At 51.4% G+C, this 21,718-nt stretch overlaps 1 protein-coding gene across 12 annotated transcripts in view; it reads left to right on the plus strand.

Moving 5' to 3' along the window:
* INPP4A (inositol polyphosphate-4-phosphatase type I A) overlaps positions 1 to 21,718 on the plus strand; it is a 119,971-nt gene that overhangs the window by 72,415 nt on the left and 25,838 nt on the right. For 4 of the 12 annotated variants that reach the window (XM_070474650.1, XM_070474653.1, XM_020903958.2 and 1 more), the window contains exons 5-17: positions 3,934 to 4,052; positions 6,199 to 6,315; positions 6,582 to 6,661; positions 8,251 to 8,362; positions 9,126 to 9,216; positions 9,634 to 9,781; positions 11,340 to 11,470; positions 13,537 to 13,641; positions 14,104 to 14,212; positions 16,157 to 16,174; positions 18,678 to 18,861; positions 19,235 to 19,453; positions 20,103 to 20,352. In XM_070474650.1, the coding sequence (XP_070330751.1) occupies positions 3,934 to 4,052; positions 6,199 to 6,315; positions 6,582 to 6,661; positions 8,251 to 8,362; positions 9,126 to 9,216; positions 9,634 to 9,781; positions 11,340 to 11,470; positions 13,537 to 13,641; positions 14,104 to 14,212; positions 16,157 to 16,174; positions 18,678 to 18,861; positions 19,235 to 19,453; positions 20,103 to 20,352 (1,683 nt within the window). Of the gene's footprint in view, positions 1 to 3,705; positions 3,813 to 3,933; positions 4,053 to 6,198; positions 6,316 to 6,581; positions 6,662 to 8,250; positions 8,363 to 9,125; positions 9,217 to 9,633; positions 9,782 to 11,339; positions 11,471 to 13,536; positions 13,642 to 14,103; positions 14,213 to 16,156; positions 16,175 to 18,677; positions 18,862 to 19,234; positions 19,454 to 20,102; positions 20,353 to 21,718 lie in introns of those variants that run through there. The other 8 variants (XM_070474660.1, XM_070474662.1, XM_070474666.1 and 5 more) reach the window with 4 other exon arrangements.

The raw sequence follows: 21,718 nt of genomic DNA on the forward strand, positions 1-21,718 counted from the left end.
TGACTGGGAAGTGGGAGGGGGAGCTTTCTTGTCTGATGGAGAAGGTTATCTTGTTTTGTGAGTGTGTATGATTGTCAGAGCTCATTGAATGAAAACCTAGGCTCTTTGTATCTTCTTATATCCAATAATAAATGAAAATCCATAAAAATGTATGAGAACATATTACAAAGAGATCAATTTTCAGAAGATTAATTTGCAGAAGTAAAAATCAGTTTCTGAATTTTAAATCCCCAGTGAGCATTTGAAAAATAAATGAGGATGATGAGAACAGGAGTAAAGACCTCTAAAAATCCTCTCCTCCATAAAGGCAGTGAAAAAATGGTGCAGATCAATTAGATGCTGAAACAACCTAAGTGCCCATCAACAGATGAATGGATAAAGATGTGGAGGGTGTGTGTATGTATCTGTTGTATGTGTGTATATGTACATATTGTAGATGTGAGTATATACATACACACACAGAAATATAAACAATGGAATATTACTCAACCATTAAATATGGATGAAATTTTGTCCTTTGCAGCAACATGGATAGACTTGGAGGGCATTATGCTAAGTGAAATAAGTCAGAGAAAGATTAATACTGTATGATATCACTTATATTCAGACTTAAATTGAAGAAAGTGGGGAAAACCAATAGACCATTCAGGTGTGACCTAAATCAAATCCCTTATGACTATACAGTGGAAGTGAGAAGTAGATTTAAGGGACTAGATCTGATAGACAGAGTGCCTGATGAGCTATGTATAGAGGTTCGTGACACTGTACAGGAGATAGGAATCAAGACCATCTCTAAGAAAAAGAAATGCAAAAAGCAAAATGGCTATCTGAGGAGGCCTTACAAATAGCTGTGAAAAGAAAAGAAGCAAAAAGCAAAGGAGAAAAGGAAAGATACACCCATCTGAATGCAGAGTTCCAAAGAATAGCAAGGAGAGATAAGAAAGCCTTCCTCAGTGATCAATGCAAAGAAATAGAGGAAAACAGTAGAATGGAAAAGACTAGAGATCTCTTCAAGAAAGTTAGAGATACCAAGGGAACATTTCATGCAAAGATGGGCTCAATAAAGGACAGAAATGGTATGGACCTAACAGAAGCAGAAGATATTAAGAAGAGGTGGCAAGAATACACAGAAGAACTGTACAAAAAAGATCTTCATGACCCAGATAATCACAATGGTGTGATCACTCACCTAGAGCCAGACATCCTGGAATGTGAAGTCAAGTGGGCCTTAGGAAGCATCACTACGAACAAAGCTAGTGGAGGTGATGGAATTCCAGTTGAGCTATTTCAAATCCTGAAAGATGATGCTGTGAAAGTGCTGCAGTCAATATGCCAGCAAATTTGGAAAACACAGCAGTGGCCACAGGACTGGAAAAGGTCAGTTTTCATTCCAATCCCAAAAAAAGGCAATCCCAAAGAATGCTTAAACTACCACACAATTGCACTCATCTCACATGCTACTAAAGTAATGCTCAAAATTCTCCAAGCCAGGCTTTAGCGATATGTGAACCATGAACTTCCAGATGTTCAAGCTGGTTTTAGGAAAGGCAGAGGAACCAGAGATCAAATTGCCAACATCCGCTGGATCATCGAAAAAGCAAGAGAGTTCCAGAAAAACATCTATTTCGCTTTATTGAGTATGCCAAAGCCTTTGACTGTGTGGATCACAATAAACTGTGGAAAATTCTGAAAGAGATGGGAATACCAGACCACCTGACCTGCCTCTTGAGAAACCTGTATGCAGGTCAGGAAGCAACAGTTAGAACTGGACATGGACCAACAGACTGGTTCCAAATAGGAAAAGGAGTACATCAAGGCTGTATATTGTCACCTGCTTATTTATATGCAGAGTACATCATGAGAAACGCTGGGCTGGAGGAAGCACAAGCTGGAATCAAGTTTGCCAGGAGAAATATCAATAACCTCAGATATGCAGATGACACCACACTTATGGCAGAAAGCGAAGAAGAACTAAAAAGCCTCTCGATGAAAGAGGAGAATGAAAAAAGTTGGCTTAAAGCTCAACGGTCAGAAAACTAAGATCATGGCATCTGGTCCCATCACTTCATGGCAAATAGATGGGGAAACAGTGGAAACAGTGGCTGACTTTATTTTTTTGGGCTCCAAAATCACTGCGGATGGTGATTGCAGTCATGAAATTAAAAGACGCTTACTCCTTGGAAGGAAAGTTATGACCAACCTAGACAGCATATTAAAAAGCAGAGACATTACTTTGCCAAAAAAGGTCCATCTAGTCAAGGCTATGGTTTTTCCAGTGGTCATGTATGGATGTTAGAGTTGGACTGTGAAGAAAGCTGAGCACCGAAGAATTGATGCTTTTGGACTGTGGTGTTGGAGAAGACTCTTGAGAGTCCCTTGGACTGCAAGGAGATCCAACCAGTCCATCCTAAAGGAGATCATTCCTGGGTGTTCATTGGAAGGACTGATGCTGAAGCTTATAATCCAATACTTTGGCCACCTGATGTGAAGAGCTGACTCATTTGAAAAGACCCTGATGCTGGGAGGGATTGGGGGCAGGAGGAGAAGGGGATGACAGAGGATGAGATGGCTGGATGGCATCACCGACACAATGGACATGAGTTTGAGTAAACTCCGGGAGTTGGTGATGGACAGGGAGGCCTGGCGTGCTGCAAAACATGGGGTCACAAACAGTCAGACACAACTGAGCAACTGAATTGAGCTGATCACTTATATATGGAATCTAAAAAATACAGCAAACTAGTGAATATAACAGAAAAATAGACTCACAGATATAGAGAACAAACTAGTGGTTTCTAGGGGAGAAGGCAAGGAAGGGGCATATAGGGCTAGGGGATTGAGAGGCACAAACTCCTGGGTGTAAGATGGCATCAAGGATGTATTGTGCAGCATGAGAAATAGAACCATTATTTTGTAATAACTAAATGGAAAGTAACTTTTAAAATTCTATAAAAAATTAAAAATTTAAAATAAAAATAATCAATTGTTTCAGAACTCTGGGAATTAAGCAAAGGCTTTCAGCACTCTGTGGCATGTTCATTGCCTCTCCAGAAAAACCAGTTCTTGTTATTAGTTTTGGACTTTGATTTACCATATATTTCATCAGTCACAAGGTGGATATCTTTCTCATCTTTTAGTATCTCTTTAGTCAGAAAGTGTCTTACAGTTAATGGCTAATCATAGGTTAATGGCAGTGGGCCTTTTTTTCTTTCATAATGCATTTTACAATAGATAGCACATTAGATTCAAAGAAATATCATTTTTCTTGTGGGTCCCTTCTATGATTGACTTATCTGAGTCTTACAATCTATTTCAAAATGCTTAGTGCAGTACATTTTCTAATTGAAACAGTTCAATGAAGTGTCTTTAGTTCTAAAAAGGCACATGTTTAGTAATCTCACATCTGATATGAGTCTTATAAGGAAAATGAATGAACAATAATTTTCTTAAAAAGAAAAAAAAACTTTATTTTGCGATAGAATTTTGATTAGCTTCCAACATAGGTCACACACAGACCCAGGGATCCCGTGAGCTTAGGAGTGCAGCAGCCCTGGATGCGGGCGTGTGTTGCTGGGTCTTGATTTCATAGACTCTGTGGCTGCTTAGCTCCAGTTAGTTATTAAGGTCAAACTTCATGGGTCAGACCTTTGTTGTGTCATCCATTCTGTGGACGGAGAGAGCCTTCCGTTGGCAGTTATGGCATTGCTGTCCTGAGGGCCGGGAAAGCTGGGAGGAATGAGAAGGGATCATTTCTAATTTAAAAAGTCTCCTCCCTGTAACAACAGTCAAGAGCGATCATCTCATTCCGTTGTGTGGGTTTTACTTCTTTTACCTTCTTTGGTTGTGTTTGGAACAGAGAACTAACTGAAGTCTGATTTTTAAGATCCATTTCTACTTTATTCATTTTATTTCTATTCTGTTTTAATTTTGTAGCCTGCAGTGAGCTGCATACTCCGTCACTAGATCGGAAACCAAACAGCTTTGTGGCAGTGAGTGTGACCACCCCGCCCCAGGCTTTCTGGACGAAGCACGCGCAGACAGAGATCATCGAGGTGGGTGCTTCTTGCCGCCGGCGGCTCCGCGGCTGCTGCTGGTCCTGGAGGGAGGTCTGCTCAGCAGCGTGAGCACCCGCAGCCGCAGCCGTGTTCCTGCAGATTGTCGCTCTTCTTTCACGGGTGTTCAGCACACTGGTGTCTTTCATCACACTTACTCATCCGGGTGGTAGTTTTATTCGCCATGTTGTTTATGGTTGCTCAGTCGTGTCTGACTCTTGTGTGGCCCCATGGACTGTGGCCCGCCAGGCTCCTCTGTCCATGGGATTCTCCAGGCAAGAGTACTGGAGTGGGTTGCCATGCCCTCCCCCAGGGGATCTTCCTGACCCAGGGACTGAACCCAAGTACGCTGCATTGGCAGGGGGCTCTTCACCACATGGCCATCAGAGAAACCCTTTGTTTGCCATATCCTGTATAGTTGTTGATTATCTGTTGGCTGGCTGCTTTTGAACAGTGATCCTCTAAGGTTGATTGCTTTTTAAGAGGTGAGACCTCATACTCCCTTCTCATCTCTAGTTGGCTGCTACTTTTGGACACTTGGGGTCTTTAATCAGAGTTTAGAGAATGTTAACTATCAACCAACCCTCTTACTGGCCATACTTTTTATTGGTTTCTATTTTTATATCCTTTTTTGAGTTGTGTGTTATGTATTTACTCTTTACATGAAATGAAATGATACACAGTCACCTTAGGAGTTTTACCAGATTTCTTTAGATAATTGAGCACGTTATGTAAGTTATGAAACTCAGTGTAGGAGGTGGCTGGTGTGAGCTCCTGTAAGATTTTGTTGGTGATGTGAGTTTCTGTGTGAATGTTGCCCTCCCTGGCAGTCTCCCGCAAGCAAACTGCATTTCTCCTTCTTTCCAAGTTTTATATTTTGCCTGATAGACCCTCTCATTCCGTTGGAAATTTATTTCAAGTTGAAGCCAACAGTTCCGGTTTCTAAGCTTTTGTCTAGCACTGCCTGCACACGAAGCACAGCATTGGGAGCTGTGGATGCCCCGGGGGCCCTTGAGCCCCCGCCCCTGCCCTCAGGGAGTCTCCCAGGCTCCATGCAGACGAGCGGAGTGGGCCGTGTGAGAGCGGAGAGACCAGGACAGTGCCTGGGGGACGGGGTCCTGGCCGCTCACTGTGCGGGTTATACTGTATCGTGTGTGCTTGAGGCACCGCAGGGAAGCAGGGGGTCTGGCCATGCCATAGCTGGCTGGTCTACAGGTGTGCTTGAGGCAGGCCCTGGGGGAGTGATCTGGGGCCTCACCGGCAGCGGGGAGGGATGGAAAGAAGGGGGCGTGAGAGGGAGGCTCTGCAGGTGGAATTTGCAGGGGTGAATCGTCCCTGGGTGGTTCAGACAACAGAGAGGGCAGCAAAGCAGGTGCCTAGGTCTGGAGCCTCCCTGGAAGGAGAGTCGGAGGGAGTCTGAACCAGCGGATGGAGTGGTTGGGTGGGGCTGTGGCCCCGACAAGTCACGGCAGGGTGGGGGTCGGGAGGCATGGGACAAGACTGTCCAGCAGGTGTTGAGACATCAGATCTGGAACTGCAGGTACAGACAGGAACCGCTAACAGTTTGGCTGAGATCACTAACCACCACCTGAGGAAGCGAGTTTAATGTAATGGCGTTTGAGGTCAGGGCTGGGCTGCAAAGAAATAGTGATCTATGATCTAGAGACTCACAGCTCATCCTCAGAAAAAGACAGCCTTAAAAAAGCCAGACCTCCATTGTTCCAAACCCAGGATTCTAGAAATAAATAACTCTGACCATTCATTTCCTCTTTCATCTTTCCATCTGCCTCAGCTTAAAGGAATAGCCTGCGGTAGTAGATCCAAATACACCTCAAGTCGTAAGAGTAAGAACACATGGGGATATTCAGCTCCTTTCAGTTACAGAAAGTCTTTCCTACTGGGGGGAGGAGCTCTTAGGGTGAGCTTGTGAGCCCGGCGTGTGGTGGTCTCTTCATGGTATCTGGGCCCACAGGCTTTGTCTTTCTTGGAAGGCAGAGTTTGGCTTGTATGCATCGGTATAAGAATATATTGATCCAAGCTGGTAAGATATTAGTTAGTTTCTCCTTCTAAGAATGTTGGTGTATTTCAAAAGCAACCACTTAAGAAAAATGCAACTCTGTGTTCTGATTGTTTTTTTCTATTGTAGGGAACCAATGATCCTATATTTCTAAGCAGCATTGCCTTCTTTCAAGACTCTCTCATCAATCAGATGACACAGATCAAGCTGTCCGTGTATGATGTCAAGGACAGATCTCAGGGAACAGTTAAGTACCATGTTGTAGTTCGTGGGATATTCTTCCCTTCTTTTTTTAAAGCTACATAATTGTCTGAGACGTGAACATAAGACTGACTTTACTCCTGGCTTGCGAATTAATGTGCGGGTGCATCTGTCTTTGGGAACATCTTTCTGAGCCTCCCATTGGGCTCCTGAGATGAAGTCAAACGTGTTGAGAGAACCAGTCAGCCGGGCCCACCCCCAGGCCTGAAAGCTGGGGCGTGTATACTAATGCTGTCTCCCCTCTCCCTCAGATGTACTTGCTGGGGTCTGGAACTTTTGTCGTCAAAGATCTGCTCCAGGACAGGCACCATAGGTTGTATTTAACACTAAGGTTGGTATTTAATTTTGTCTGTCTGCAAGGATCTGGAATTAACAAGGTCCAGGGACGGATGGGGAAGGTCCGACCCTATATTGAGAGAGTGTCTTACCCTCAACCCCCAACCCCAGAAGCCAGTCTTGGGGGAAGGTGGTTGTCATTGAGGAGAAAGAAAAAAACTCAGCCTGTCAGAGGGCCTGTCATGCAATGGAAGTGTGCACTGTTCATGGGAAGGATGCAGACCTAAAGCAAAACCTTTGTGTACCAAATAATACCAAATGTATTTGGATGTCATCTGTCTCCCCCTAATAGGATGTGATCTACCAGGGAGCAGGTATCCCAAGACTTAGAACAGTGTCTGCTGCTCAGGAAATATTTGTGGAAGGAACAAATGAGGGGAGGGAGGGGCCGCCCCCACTGTGATGGGGTCAAGATGTCAGTCCTTCCCAAATTCATTTTAGGGGCAGGTCCCACCCTGATGTAGTATTCTTTCTTTCTCTCTCTCCATCCTCCCCCCCCCCCCCGCAATAATGTAAAAATTGGGAAAACAGTCCAAAATAGCAAAGACAGTTTCGATGTAGGAGATGAATTCCTGGCCAGTAGTATGGCATTCTGAAGATGTGGAGATGACAGCGTTGCAGGTGTTGGGGAGGGCTTGCCCTGCAGTGATCCTGTGTGTGTGGAGAGCCTGGCTCAGGATGAGAGAAGGGTCTTGGGAGAATGGGTGGATGGGAGAATGGGGAAGGATGGTTAGAGGAAAACACTCAGGTTCATCCATTGCCTGAGCCGATTCTGGTTGGACATCATCCTTTTTAAAAGCAGCTAGAGATGATCACTGAACAGTGTGACTGGGGTTGACTTTCCCAGGCATGAGAACCATGAGCATGAGTCACAAAGGATACGGTCGGTGGATGGATGTGACCATGCAAAAATTTAGAAACTGGCTAAGTCCTGCACCTTAGATAAAAAACCCAAGGCTTCACAGTATTGCTTTATGAATCAGAGACTCACCAGAGCTTCCCTGGATGAATCAGATGGGCCCAGGCAGCCGGCAGCCACAGTGAGGGGTCTTGGGGTGAAACTGACCAGGGATAGAGGGGCCTCAGCTGTATCAGGAAGGATCCAGAGGCTTTGGGAATTCCCACGTGACCTCTGCCAACTGGGGTCCAGGCCTAGGCTTTGAGGCTAATCAGAGCTTGAGGATGGAGTGGATGGAGCAGAAAGGGGTCCTGTGCCAGAAGAAGATGCTCTGGGTCCTGACTCTGAGGTGTGCCCCCGTCACTCTCGGGGGAGGAGCAGCCCAGGGCTGAGGGGCCCCTGCCTCCCAGGCGGGTGGTGGCTCCTCCCCTCCCGCTTTACTGGCACATCTGTGCTTCCCTCTGGGGCATCGCCCCCTCCCAGCTGCAGTCTTCCCTTGTGGCCCCAGCTTTCCTCACCTGCTGCCTTCAGAGCCCCTGCGTGTGGTCACTGCTGTTGGACCAACTGGTTGGCCCCGTCCTGGTGCCCCCCAGGACCCCTAGACCATCCGGGATGCTGAGCTTTGCATTTAGCAGAAGATGAAGCACAGTCACAGCACCAATACCGAAGTGCATTGCTGGTTGCAGGTCTGCAGAGAGTGACCGCGTGGGCAACATCACTGTGATGGGCTGGCAGATGGAGGAGAAGTCAGATCAGCGGCCCCCAGTGACCCGGTCTCTGGACACCGTTAATGGGAGGGTGAGCCCAGCATCTTCTCCCTCTGGGTGGACTGGTGGGCCCTCCTAACGGACGTGGCCTCTGAATACAGGGGAGGGGACAATGGGGCCCCTATCAGACATGCCTGTGCCCCCAGGCACTTATCCGGTAGAGAGGAGGCGTCCCCAGCCTCTGTTCACAGGTCACAGCTGGCTCTTCTATAGCGGGAGCTGCATTCGGGAGGGAGAGGTGGCTTGCGGGTGTGGACTGAGACCCAGGTTGTGTCTGAGGGTGGGTTAAGGTCTTCCTCTGCCAGACACTCCCTGCCCATGGCTGCCTGGGCCCCCTCACACACCTGCGTCCCCCCCAACCGCCACCTCTCCCTGCCCCCCACCCCATGCACAGCCGCTCACACAGACACTCTCAAACAAGAGTTCTCCTGTAAGAGCCTAAATACTGATAAGTAGTCATTGTAAAATACAGAGATCGCTCATTGTACCCAAAATAAGACTGAGACGTTAGCTCTGGAAACCCTCCCGGGCCTGTTTACCAGCGCCCTTTCATCCCACACAGCAGACACTCAGAGACAAAGGGAAGTGGCTCGGTCAGAAGAGTGCATTTCTAGAAAACCGTGTGGGCGGAGGGCGCTCAGTGTCCCGGCGGTGGCTTCTCTTGGTTGGGGCTGGGGCTGGCTGTTTCTCATAGCGTTAACTGTGGATGTTAGTTTCCAGGAGTCTTATGATCTGTGATACACCCTGGTGTCATCCAAGTCAGTTTCGTCATGCTTGTGTGTATGTGGTTTTAGATGGTTCTGCCTGTTGATGAGAGCTTGACTGAGGCCCTGGGGATCCGATCCAAATACGCTTCGTTGCGAAAAGACACTTTACTGAAATCGGGTAAACTGCTTCCTCTGTGGGTACTCTTGCCACTTTTGCGAGTGTCCACTTGGGCCCGCGGTCCCCTCCCTCACCTGCTCTGACTGTCACGGGCGTGTCCACCAGCGGTACCTCTCTGCACGTCAGCATGCCATTCTTTGGTTCAGCATATTGGGAACTGATGACCCTCCAGGGAAGGGACTCCTCCTTTCTTTTGCCCTGTCTTGATGACTTGATGACCAGTGTCTGGGATGACAAGACTGCGTGTCTCAGGGCAGGAGCATTGAGGCTCAGTCCCTCGGTGGGCGTGGGTTTAAGTGTTCTGATTCCCTGGGGATAAACAGTAAGGAGAACTGGGGGTGATGGCACCATCCAGGCTGGGGAGCAGGGCCACGGCGGCCTGCACCCACTCACTGCAGCCTGTCTCTCCCGCCTCAGTGTTTGGTGGTGCCATCTGCCGCATGTACCGCTTCCCGACCACCGAGGGCAACCACCTGCGAATCCTGGAGCAGATGGCAGAGAGCGTGCTGTCCCTGCACGTGCCTCGGCAGTTTGTGAAGCTCCTGCTGGAGGAGGACGCAGCCAGGTGAGGCCCAGGGCGCCTGCCGTCCGCCCCTTCCCACAGGAAAGCTCGTAGCGGTGCGGGTGAGCGCGGACCTCAGAGGGGCCTGGTCGCACACCCAGCCCTGCCGCCTGCCTGCTCCTCGGCCTGGGCTCAGAAAACAGTTTGCTCAACTGTGTCCCCCGTTTGTGTGCGAGGAAGTCACAAGGTCGCGCGCCCGACAGACCAACTGTACCAGCGCCAAGCACCCGTTCCCCCCTTCAGCATTCCTTTTGCTGATTTAATAATGATAAAATGGTATGACTTTTTAACTTCAGATAATTTAGTAGATTCCTAAAAACATTTATAAAATTAGCCCCCCAGAGGAAAAAGTGCATAGGGTAAAAAGTGAAAGAGTGCAAAAAGACTTTTTACAAAAAAACGTAAGTCTTGAGATGCTCAACCTTTCTTGTTTATTTCCCAAGAAACAGCCACTTCAGCCATGTCAGTGTTTTCTACTGTATTTCTGTGTATATGCTTAGAGCACTCTTAGTCAATTTCAGGGGTTAACTCCTGATTAGGAAAGGAAAATCCTCATAAATGATGAGGCCTTTAGGTCTTTTATACTTTCTCCCCAGTTTCCTAAAATGGTTATCCTTTTTTAAAAATCCATTGTATGTGTTCATTATTCTGGTTATGTAGCTGTTATTTCCTGCTGAGGTGAGATTATATATCATTTCTGTTTCTTCGGCCATGCTGCGTGGCAAGCAGGATCTTACTTCCCCAGCCAGGGATTGAACCCATGGCTCTGAAGTGGAATCGCAGGTTCTTAGCTACTGGACCACCAGGGAGGTCTCATGTATTTCAGTTCTTAAACAGCTGTCATTTTTGTGGAGATCCTAAGTCCTCTCTTTCTTGTCCTCTTCTCCCCTCACCCCTACACCTTTTACATCCAGGCAGTTCATCCCTATGCAGACAGTGACGGGAGCGATGGCTGAAGTTGCCAGTTTCCCAGGGTCCTTGTCCCAGACCTGGAAAGGATGCCAGTGAGACTCAAGGGCCTGGCGGCTGTGGGACCCCCACTGCTGAGCAGCCCACTGCAGGCTCGTTGGACAGCCTTATGTTCTGCAGCTCTGCCTGGGAGGGCAGAAAGGCCCATGCTTCCCAGAACCCAGGGGGCAGTGACAGACCGTGGTGGGGGTGAGGAGAGGGGAGAGGGTTGCCCTCAGGCTCCAGTCCTTTTGTGGTCCGGGATGGTCGGACTCAACGCTCTTGTGGCCTCTGGATACGTGCATGGTTACAGGGGCCATGGCAGAGCCACTGACCTCCCCAGTCCTTCGCTGAGTTTTCCCTGAACATCTGGGTTCCTACGAGAAGCTTGTCTGTGCGGTTTCCACGCGGCCAGCGGTTGGCCACCTTTCTTGGAGCCGCGTGTGGAGCCATCTGCCGTGCTGTGCTGCTACTGGCCCTGCAGACCCACCGGGCCTTCCCTGGGCACCAGTGACGTGTCCACGGCCATCTGTCCTCCTGGGTGCTCAGGGCTCCTGAGCCTCTGCCGCCGGGGAGCGGGCACCATGGCCTGACGTGCGTGTTTTGCTTGCAGAGTGTGTGAACTGGAGGAGCTGGGGGAGCTGTCCCCATGCTGGGAGAGCCTCCGGCGCCAGATTGTCACACAGTACCAGACCATCATCCTCACCTACCAGGAGAACCTGACCGACCTCCATCAGTACAAAGGTGGGCGCCCACTCTCATTTCCCAGCTAAAAACCCGGAATCCAGGGTTGCTCACATATGCCCATGGACAGAGGCTCTAATGGATTTTTAAAAACAGATTCTCATATAGATGTTGGTTCTTTCAAATATGGAGTTTTCAGATCTTAATTAAGGCAAATGTGTGAATTGCATCGAAAGTTCCTTCCGTGGAGTCACCTGCCAAGACAAACCACTGTAGGATGAAAGTGAGGAAAGACAGTCCCAGGCTGTCGGTTCATGTGACTGCCTCATTTCGGTCCTGCGTCAGTGCAGTGCCCAAAAGGATGTAGGCCTTTTGCCTTGAGACCAATCAAGGCAGAGTTTTCTAGATTTCCTAGTTTAACTGTTTGGTGGTCCTTACGTTGATATATGGGCTTCCCAGGTGGCACCAGTGGTAAAGAATCTGCCTGCCTGTATAAGAGACGCAAAAGATGCAGGTTTAATCCCTGGGTCGGGAGGATCGCCTGGAGAAGGAAATGGCAACCCACACATGTATTCTTGCCTGGAAAATGCCATGGACAGAGGAACCTGGTGGGCTACAGTCCATGGGGTTGCAGAGTCAGAAAAAAACATGAGTGTACACACACACACACACACACACACACACACACACACACTCACACACACACACACTCACACATACTGTCTGAGTGGAGCTCTCCATTTTAAGGCTTAGAAGAGAAAATGAAATACAGACACCTCTTATTAAAAGGTGCCACTTGATTTTTCAAAGCATGTTCAGGTAGATTTAGAAAACGATGATAAACTCACTCCTTTTGATTCCAATGGAATGATGTTGGTTTTCTATTACTTTATTCTCCAGATTCTTCCCTTCTTCCCCTTTTTATAATAGAATTTCAGGTTTTCAGGAAAGTCATAGGCCCTTAATGTGATTCTGACACAGAACGTAGGAACCTGTCCGTGAACTTGATTGAGAAGAAGCCAGATACAGCAATGATGACCAGATGATGGTGCCCTGGGTTTGGTTTGCGTCTGAAGAGATCTAAGTGTGTTTCTGCGAGAAATGCAGTGTTTTCCTAAAGGGACGTGGGGACCTGCTGGTGCTGGTTGCTTGTTACCTGGGGGAGTCTGAAACCCGCACATCTGGGTGTTTCTGGAGCAGAGCTTCTGAGATGCCATGGTGCATCTATGTCCCCTGAGAACCTTGTGAACAGCAGATCCGGGGTTTGGTTTCTAACAGGCTCCCAGGAAGCTGGTGTTGCTGGTCTGTGGGCCCCCCCATCAGTAGCTGAGGAACAGTTTCCTGGGCAAAGCGCGGAGCAGATGGTGTCCAGTCTTCATTTTCTATGCTGGCAAAATAAACATGCCATTTTTCACTAAATGAAATGTTTATTTCTCCTCATTGTCACCGTAATTTATAATCCCTTTCTTTTCTTGCCATGTAATTCTTCACTTAGTTAAGTATTCCAGTTATAGAAGTAAGATTGTGAATATCTTGTTAGAAAACACGGTCCAAACTCCTGAGCCACCCAGGGTGTACGCGAGGATGTGTGAGTGTGTGTTCCACGGCCAGACTAGGTGCCCTGTGGTGTCTGCTCACCTTGACTGACCTGGGGTGATGAGTAGACCTTCTCATCACTTTTCAGATTTGAGATGTGTCGCTGTCACGAAGCTTCTTAGATGCTGGAAAGCTCTGCAGTGGGAACAGGCACTTTCTGGCACGGGCCCACCTGCTTTTTATAGCAGTGCTGACAGCGTGCCGCATACAGTCCCATCCCTGAGTCAGACCTCTCGGCTGAGAGCTGGTGTAGGCAGGTCTGGTGTCGTTCCTCAGCTTCCAAGGGTGGCTCCACCTGCCTCCACTCACCCAGACCAATCTTCTGGCCAGGAGCTGCTGTCCCTCCATGTTTCATACCCCTGCCATCAGGGAAGGCACTGTGCTCGTGGGCAGCTTGGAATCTCGAGGCCTCTGCCGACACACACCTGCTCACGCACAGCAGTATCCTCACGGCATCCCGTCTGTGTGCGCTTTTCTTGCGTGCTGGGTACGGGCTGACCATCTTTACCTTCTCTCCTTCCGATCCTTAGGTCCCTCGTTCAAAGCAAGCAGTTTGAAAGCAGATAAAAAGCTAGAATTTGTTCCCACTAACTTGCACATACAAAGGATGAGAGTTCAGGATGATGGAGGAGCAGGTAACTGTCACGTGAATCATGTTGCTTCTTCCCCCCACTGGCGCTTGGTCCCTGAGCTGTCCCACGTCTGTCTTGTATGTCTGCTATGGCGTTGGGCTGAGAGGACAGCGCGGGGGCCTCCAAGGCCTTTGTGAGGAGCTCTGGCACCTTCCTCTCGTTTGTCCTCCCTCCAGCTTCCCTTGCGTTTCTGGGGCAGAAAATGGCCCACAGGTCATCCTTCTGAGGCTGAGTGTTGCGGGTCGCTGTGTGGCCCCACCCTGAGACCCACACAGGCCCCTCTGAGCCAAGATGAGGGTCCTGGGCTCCAGAGGCCCTCGGGCACCCGGGATGGTGGGACTAGGGTTGCCACAGGCTGTTTGGAGCTGGGCTGGCAGGGGACCCCAGAGCTTCGTGCATATCCCCGTAGCCAGCTTGTCCACAGGCCTGAGCCAGAGTAACGGAGGAGAGCTTTCTGTCATTCAGATCAGAACTATGACATCGTCACCATCGGGGCGCCAGCAGCACACTGCCAGGGCTTCAAGTCAGGAGGCCTCCGCAAAAAGCTGCACAAGTTTGAAGAGACTAAGAAACAGTAAGTTCTCAGAGGGTGTCTGTCTTCCTTGTTCTGTTGTGTCAGGCTTCCTAGATTAAAGAAAAAGGTCACAACGGGGCGCAGAAACGTCCACCGTCCGATCTGCTTTTGCAGGGTGGGGGGAGCTGCCTGAGGACCCTGTGCACGTCCAAGCGGGGCGGTGACGAGTGCCTGAGGGCCTGTCCCTGCAAAACGGCAGCCGATTGAAAAATCTGCCTGGAGAATGGTGCCTCCGGCCCTCGCGGACTTGGCAGGCTCCCCTGCCCTTAACCCTGATTGAAGGTCACAGGGTGTGAGGCCTGGGAAAGATGATTTCCTCTCCTGGAGGACATTGGTGGTCAGTGTCCCCAGGATCAGAGAGGCTGCAGGTGCTGCAGGGAGTGACCAATCAGAGCGGGGAAACAGCGAGGTGGGCGGGGCACGTGATAAGGGGCGGGGCCCCGGGCGGAGCTCCGGCGAGAGGGGCAGGGCCACGAGAGCCGACAGGTTGAGCCGGTAGGTCGACACCGGTGCTAGGAGCCTGCTGGAAAGAAGGCGCAGGGGTTGCTGCAGGGCAGGGGTCCAGGGAGAGAGCACTAAGTCGAGCTGTCGTGTCCGACACCGGGAGGCATTGGTGATCTTCCCGAACATCACCTGGCTCTACTTAACCTTGACCAGAGGGCTCGGGTGTAGGAAGTAGACGGGATGCATGTAGGTGATGCCATGGGCTACTCGGACCTAGAGGTGGAGGAGTGGGACCAAGACAAGCTTGTCTCAGGCTGGTAGGAGAGATGTGGCAAACGAGGGGAGATGGTGGAGGACACTGATGGAGCGAGGTTCTAGAGAAGATGGGGAGGAAGGACCGGGCAGTGATCCTGGAAGGGCTAGGAGAAGAAGGTGGTGTCTCAGAGAAAGAAGATGCTGGGGCCACAGCAGAGCAGCCTGTGCAGAATGTGGAGTTGAGGGGCCAGAGCAGAGCGCTTTGAGGGGCTCCCACACCAAGGTCCACAGTTCTCAGGAGGACCCACGGAGCAGGCATGGAGCCCTAGTGACTGAGTGCACACACAGTGCTGGCCACAGCCTCAGGCCAGAGCCTGGCTCTCTGTCCTGGGCGGGTGTCAGGACAGGGCTTGAGCAGGTTGACCTTGGACTGCACGGGCTGGGGAGAAAGGACTGGTGCAGTGGGCTGTGGGCTGAGGGGTGAGCAGGCGGGCAGATAGCACCCAGGGAGTCAGAGTTCAGAGCTGTCCCCAGGGCAGAGGGTGGGAGGTGAGCCTCAGACTGGGCAGCATCTCTGGCATCCTGCCCACCTTCCTGCAGCCCCCTTGACCCTGATCTGGCCCCACCAAGGGCTCTTCAAACCAGGCCACCAGACCCACCTGAGGATTCGCCAGCCTGGTGGTCCCCTGGGACTTAGGGCAAAGACAGCTTCCGCCGCTCTGCACAGCCAGCTGATGTGTGTCGCTGCACTGCATGTGGCCGTGTGGAGGTGTGAGCGTGCGACTCCAGCTGGCCTGGGGCTCTGGTGGAGAAAGCCAGTCATGGGGCTGGCCCTGTCCCAGGAAGGTCGGGGTGTTGATGCCTAGTTATCCTGCATGTGAACTTCAGGACTCTTATTCCCCAAAGGCTTTTGTAGTATTTTTCAAATGTATAATGTACATGTTTTTGTATTTTCCTACTAATGGCATAAAACCACCTGCAGGAATGGTTTGCACCAGGGGAGCTCTGCTCGGCGCAGGTGCAACCCACCACATGGGGCGTCTCCCTGGGGCTCAGGTACATGCGCAGACGCTGCTCTGACCAGGGAGCATGCTGGGCTCCTAAGCTGAATCCTCCCTGTAGTCCGGGCCTCCTCAAGTTATCTCCAGAATTTTGATGAAAGAGAACTTGGTTTTTACGGTTTTTGTTTTGCATTTGCCGTTTGCTAACAAGCTGCTAATATTTCGTCTTGGTTCTTTTCTTTAGCAGTTTTGAGGAGTGTTGGTGAGTTTTCTGTCTGTGGAGAGTGTGCGTTTGGGTCTTGCTCTCGTGCAGAGAAAGCCTGTCCCCTCCTCTGTGAGGTGCTGCCCCTGCCGCGCCCCTGCAGGCTCCTCGCTGTAGCCCCGTAGACAGAACTCTCCTTCCAACTGCAATGTTCTGTGATAATGAATAGCCCATCTCCAGTCTGCTGTTTCAAACCCTCCCAGTCTGGCTGCGTCACTGGGAGCAAAGACCCAGCTCTTTCTCCATGACGAGGAGGAACCTAGGCCAGGCAGGTCCCAGGTGCTGAGGCTTCAAGCCAGTGCAGTGGTGTGTTTGGGAGTCCCTTCCTGGCTTCTTTTACTGCCATCTAAGGCTCTTCTGTTTTTACTTCCCCTTCACCTATCACAGGAATGAAACCAGCTTACTTTTTTTTCTTTGGCCATGCCTCACGGCATATAGGGTCTTAGTTCCCTGCCCAGGGATTGAACCCCTGCCAATGAAGCACAGTGTCTTTACCGTAGACCAGCAGGGAAGTCCCCAGCTTACATTTTTCGATTTAATGGTTAATGGAGATTTGCAAAACAAATTACTAGGTCAGTTTTACCCCTGGAGGGCAAACCAGGGGTTAATATAACCAGATACCTTTCTCCACCAAAGAATGAGATGGCAGCCGGAATCCTGGTGCCTGCTGACCAGGGTCCCCAGGTGCTGCTCCAGGCCTCCCCAGGCTCACCCAGAGCACAGCCCCAGTCCAGAACAGGGGATTTTGCACCAGAACTCGTGAGGCTTCTGCTCCTCTCGGAACTGCTACCTTTACGGAGCTGGAGCAGCCCAGGGCCCCAGCCAGGCGGGCCAGGGTGCCGCGGGGACATGGCCCTGTTCCCCAGCCGAGGCTCTGCAGCTGCCCCATTTTTAGTCTTTGGTTGGGCTCACACGATTGCTGTTCACAGTCGTCCATGAACAGCTGCTGTTTGAGGCATGTCCTTTCTCACTCCCGCCACGTGTCCCCTCCGTGAGCCCCAGTTACTGATAGGACTTGTGTGTGAGGACTTGTGGTGAGTGGGGAGGTGATTCCTCTCCGGCTGGCTGGAGGCTTTGTATTTGCTGAAGTGGACACACCATTCCACACACACACGAATGCGTATCTCACGTCACGTGTGTTCTCTCAAGACTGGGGCCTGGGAAGAAGAGATTTGAAAACTCCCGTCCTGAGACTCGACTCCGCTGAGTGGCAGCTATTCACTGGGCAGAGGGATTGCAGCTTGGAGAGCAGCGTGCACACCTCATGCCGCGTGGGCCTGATTGCGGCCTGCTGCATGGGCTTCTGACACCTCCATCGTTTCCCACTGTGACGTCTGGGCTTGGGGTGTTGTTTGTTCTGGGGTGCTGTGGTTTTCGTGTGTGCATGCTGACCCCGTAGTCTGTCAGGGGGCAGGGCAGGGCCGTTTCTTGGGGACCCGGCCTCGGGTTAGCCTGGGAAGAGCCCGGTAAGGAAAGGCCTCATCCCTGACCACGTGACCCTCATCTCCCAGGGCAATGAAGGAGTGTGTGGTCCTCCACCTTCTCTCTCCTCCCCCAAAGCCAAAGGGTAGTTCTTTGAGGGCATCAGTCAAGACCCCTCATTCCATGAAAGATGGGTGCCTTATATGTTTTCCCCCTGCTTCCCTCGTTTCCTCAGGTGGTCTGAAAAATAAGTTTGTAATATAGGGTTGATTTGGCATTTTAGCCAAGAGACATTCAGTTTATGTCCCCATCTAGAAGGTCCCACCAGAGGCTGGTGTTTGTGCTGGGCAGGGGCTGAGCTGTGGCTCTGACGTTACATCCCAAGAGGCACACACATGTCGCTTGGCGGCAAGAGAGAGGGGGAAGGGCCAGTCTCCTAAGTCCCTGAGGTGGCCGGGCCTGGCCTCCAGTTCGGCACGTTCTCCAGGCCCTCTTCATCCCTTGGGACAGTACTTTTTAAGCTAGGCAGTCCCAGAGCAGGAGAGAAGGGACAGAAGCCCTGTTTTCTGGGGACTTGCCGAGGTAAACACACAAAGGAGGGTGTGGGTCTATGCGTAGGAAGTTTGAAGTCCTCATTGGCCAAATGAGAAACCAGGAACCTTTTGCAAAGTCCAGCCCCCACTGAAGTCTCCTTGCACTGTGGCATGACCCCCTCCAGTATTAGCTGACCCCAAGTAACACTTAGAAACTGACGAAAGAGGTTCTTAGGGGAAAGATGGTGGGTGTGCAGATGACCACGGGCCTCAGTATCTGTACACGCGTGTGTAAACACAGAAATACAGATACGTGGGAATGTAGATAAAAGACTTAATTGTATTTTAACATTTCAAGCCTCTACCATATAGACAGGATGGATCTCCTGAGATTTACTGTTGCCCATCAACAACTAGACTAGCCTAGTAAAACACCCCTGAGGAACAGGATGCTTCACCTTGCGTTGGGTGCGGGCTGGGGTTGGGAGGGTGTCTCCAGCCTTGTCAACTTGGGAGAACCCTTTTGAATCTGTTTCAATCCTTCCTAGCACATCATCCAGCTGCCAGTCCATCATCTACATACCACAGGACATCATCAGAGCTAAGGAGATCATCGCCCAGATCAACACCCTCAAAACCCAAGTGAGTTACTACGCTGAGCGGCTGTCGAGGGCGGCCAAGGACAGGTCCGCCACGGGCCTGGAGAGAACACTTGCCATCTTGGCTGACAAGGTAAGAGGGACTCCCCTGCTGCAGGTGGGGTGGGGCCCTCGGGCGTCTGAAAACCCCTGGACACCTCACACTTGCTGAGAGCTGTCCACACAAGTGGTGACATTGGGATGACCTTGAAGGTCTGTCTGCCTTCAGGTCTGTTTCCCACATGGCCTGGAGTGGCGGTCTGGGACTAGCCTATGGTCATAGACCTGGAGGAGGGCAAGGTGGTGACGCCCAGGGCTCAGGATCCTTGGTGACGGCTCACGCCCTTGACTTCGCAGCGAGTGCCAGGGGGCTTGTTGGAGCTGGGATGGTTCCTCTGCCTTCTCAGTAATGGCCTGCCCAGCACGGTTTGGGTGCTCAGAGGCTGGGTGTGCGTGTGTCCCTGCAGACCCGGCAGCTGGTCACCGTGTGCGACTGCAAGCTGCTGGCCACCTCCATCCATGGGCTGAATGCCGCCCGACCTGATTACATCGCCTCCAAGGCCTCGCCTACCTCGACTGAGGAGGAGCAGGTGATGCTGCGGAATGACCAGGACACCCTCATGGCTCGATGGTCGGGCAGGAACAGCCGGTCTTCTCTGCAGGTGGACTGGCACGAGGAGGAGTGGGTGAGTCCGCAGTCCCCCCACCCCCACCCCCACGCTGAACTGGCCTTGAAAACGCAAGGCCTTGCTCTCTCGCTGGCTGTCGGCCCTACCGGGCTGCATCGTCCTGGAACTGAGGGACCGAGGACTTGGGAGCTGTGCTCTGACATCGTGTCATGCTGCTCCCGAAGGGTGGGCTCCAAGGGCGGACCTCTCCCTCTTGTAGTGACATATCACAAAGCCAGCTCTGTCCTTGTTGGTCTGCTCTTCAGAGGTACTGGGCTCCTCCAGCACCACCCCAGCATCCCGCATTCTGTCTGTGTTCCTGCAGACACCCCCTTTCCAACCTATGTGGTCAGCAGCTCCCTGCAGAGGACCTCGGTCTCCTGTGACGGTCGTGTGAGGTCTGCAGTGGATGGAGGAGGGGACGAGACTGTCCCTTCTGCCTGCTTTGGCCTCTGGGATAGTGACTGGCAGACACTCCACAAAACAGGACGTTGATTTGTCCTTGGAAAAGCAAATGCACCTGTAATAAGGAGTTGTGAATTATCTTGCTGTTTCTAAATTGTGGGATTTAGGGAGCCTGGGACTCAGGTGGGGATCCAAGCCGGGAGTGTTGTGGCTTGTGTTCTGTTCCGCCTGCGGCACTGACCCTGTGCCCTTGCTCTGGAAGGAGAAGGTGTGGCTGAATGTGGACAAGAGCCTGGAGTGCATCATCCAGCGGGTGGACAAGCTGCTGCAGCGCGAGCACCTGCAGAGTGAGGGCTGCGAAGACGGCCTCCCGGGCGCCGGCAGCGGCTGCAGCCGGAAAGGTAACCGGGGCAGCCGGGCCTACTGGATCCGACCGGAGGACGCCCTCTGCGACGCCCCCTCCTCGCCATGCCCCTCCGCTGCATGCTGCCCTCACCCGACCACACCCACACGTGCGTATGCAGCCCGGGTCCCACGCATACTGTCCGTCTGTCCGTGTGTCTCTAACTCCATGACCCCACGCAGACTGCAGGGAGGCCTCTCAGCAGAGGGGGTGCCGCAGTGCCCGGAGCAGCAGGCGGCGGGCAGGGGGCTCTCCGCGTCTTCACGGCTGGTTGGCCCTCAGTCGTCCCGGGTCCCCCTGCCGCGTCTGGGAGGGTCAGGCTCCTAAGCATCTGTAGTTTGTCCACCCACCTGGGAACCTGAAGGAGGTGGAACGGTAGGCACCTTTCTGATGAGATTGCCTGTTGCGTAGGGATGAAGGAGCAGGCACAGCGTGCAGGGAAGAGAGAGCTGGTGGCAGGCCCAGCGCACTTGTCTGTAGAGGCTGGTGGTCGTGGGCTGGGAGCCCTTTTATCTGCCGCAACCTGCTGCCCTGGACCGTGCTGGTAACTCAGAGGGTGGGTCCCTCTCCCACGCCTGGGGCCCAGCTAGGTTATCTGTTCAGTGCCACCTCCAGAATGGGTGTCTCTGTGGATGGCAGGACAGTGGCCTGGAGCAGCCTGCTTCATAAAGAGTCCCCTGTCTGTGGAGACGGAGCCTAAACCAGGCACTTGGTCCTGCTGGCTCCTAAAGCTGGGGTAACGTGCTTTCTGAACATGCGGGTGCTTGGTTCATCCCTACAGCTCCGGCCTTTCCTAAGAGCTTGTGAGGCCGCAGGCCGGGCCGCTGAGACCAGCCGCCGCCGCCTCCTTGCTCCGATTTGGGAGTGTTATGCAGTGGGAGCTGAGGCGCTGACGGGCCTCTGGCAGCAGGACTTGTTTCTACAATGGGCAGCATTCCTTTAAGACAGTCAGGCTCCTTTCTGAGTGTCCTGGTTTATCAGATGCCCTCCCCACTCCAGCCCTCCTGCAGTCTGTCCCCAGACTCTGTCTGCAGTCTGTCTCCTCTTCTGAAGAGCGTGTGTCTCCACGGTGTCTGCGTCCTCCACTCGGCCATCTGTGAGGGCTTCGACTCTCAGTTCCCTAGACCTGTGTTTAGTTCATGGAGCTGTTTTGTCGTCGTTTGTGCTCTCATTTTTTACCGTAAATTGTGTTGCTTTTAACAATCTTCTGAAAGTTCATTGCTCGTGTCTCTTTAATATTGTCCTGCTTGCAATTTAAACATTTTTCTGGATATAAAAAAAAGTTACTGATTGGAGTTTTAAAAAATGCAGGAGATAGTTTGTTTGATCAGGTATACTGTTATATTCAAAACTTATTAAATGTCCTCTTTTTCTAGGAACATCTCATAATGTTCAAACATACAGACAAATTTAAGTGCAGTTTTGAAGTGACTTAAATGAGCATTGATTTGTGATATCTAGGGCTTGATGGTACC

The sequence above is a fragment of the Odocoileus virginianus genome, chromosome 2, assembly GCF_023699985.2.
Source record: "Odocoileus virginianus isolate 20LAN1187 ecotype Illinois chromosome 2, Ovbor_1.2, whole genome shotgun sequence".
Classification (NCBI taxonomy): domain Eukaryota; kingdom Metazoa; phylum Chordata; class Mammalia; order Artiodactyla; family Cervidae; genus Odocoileus; species Odocoileus virginianus.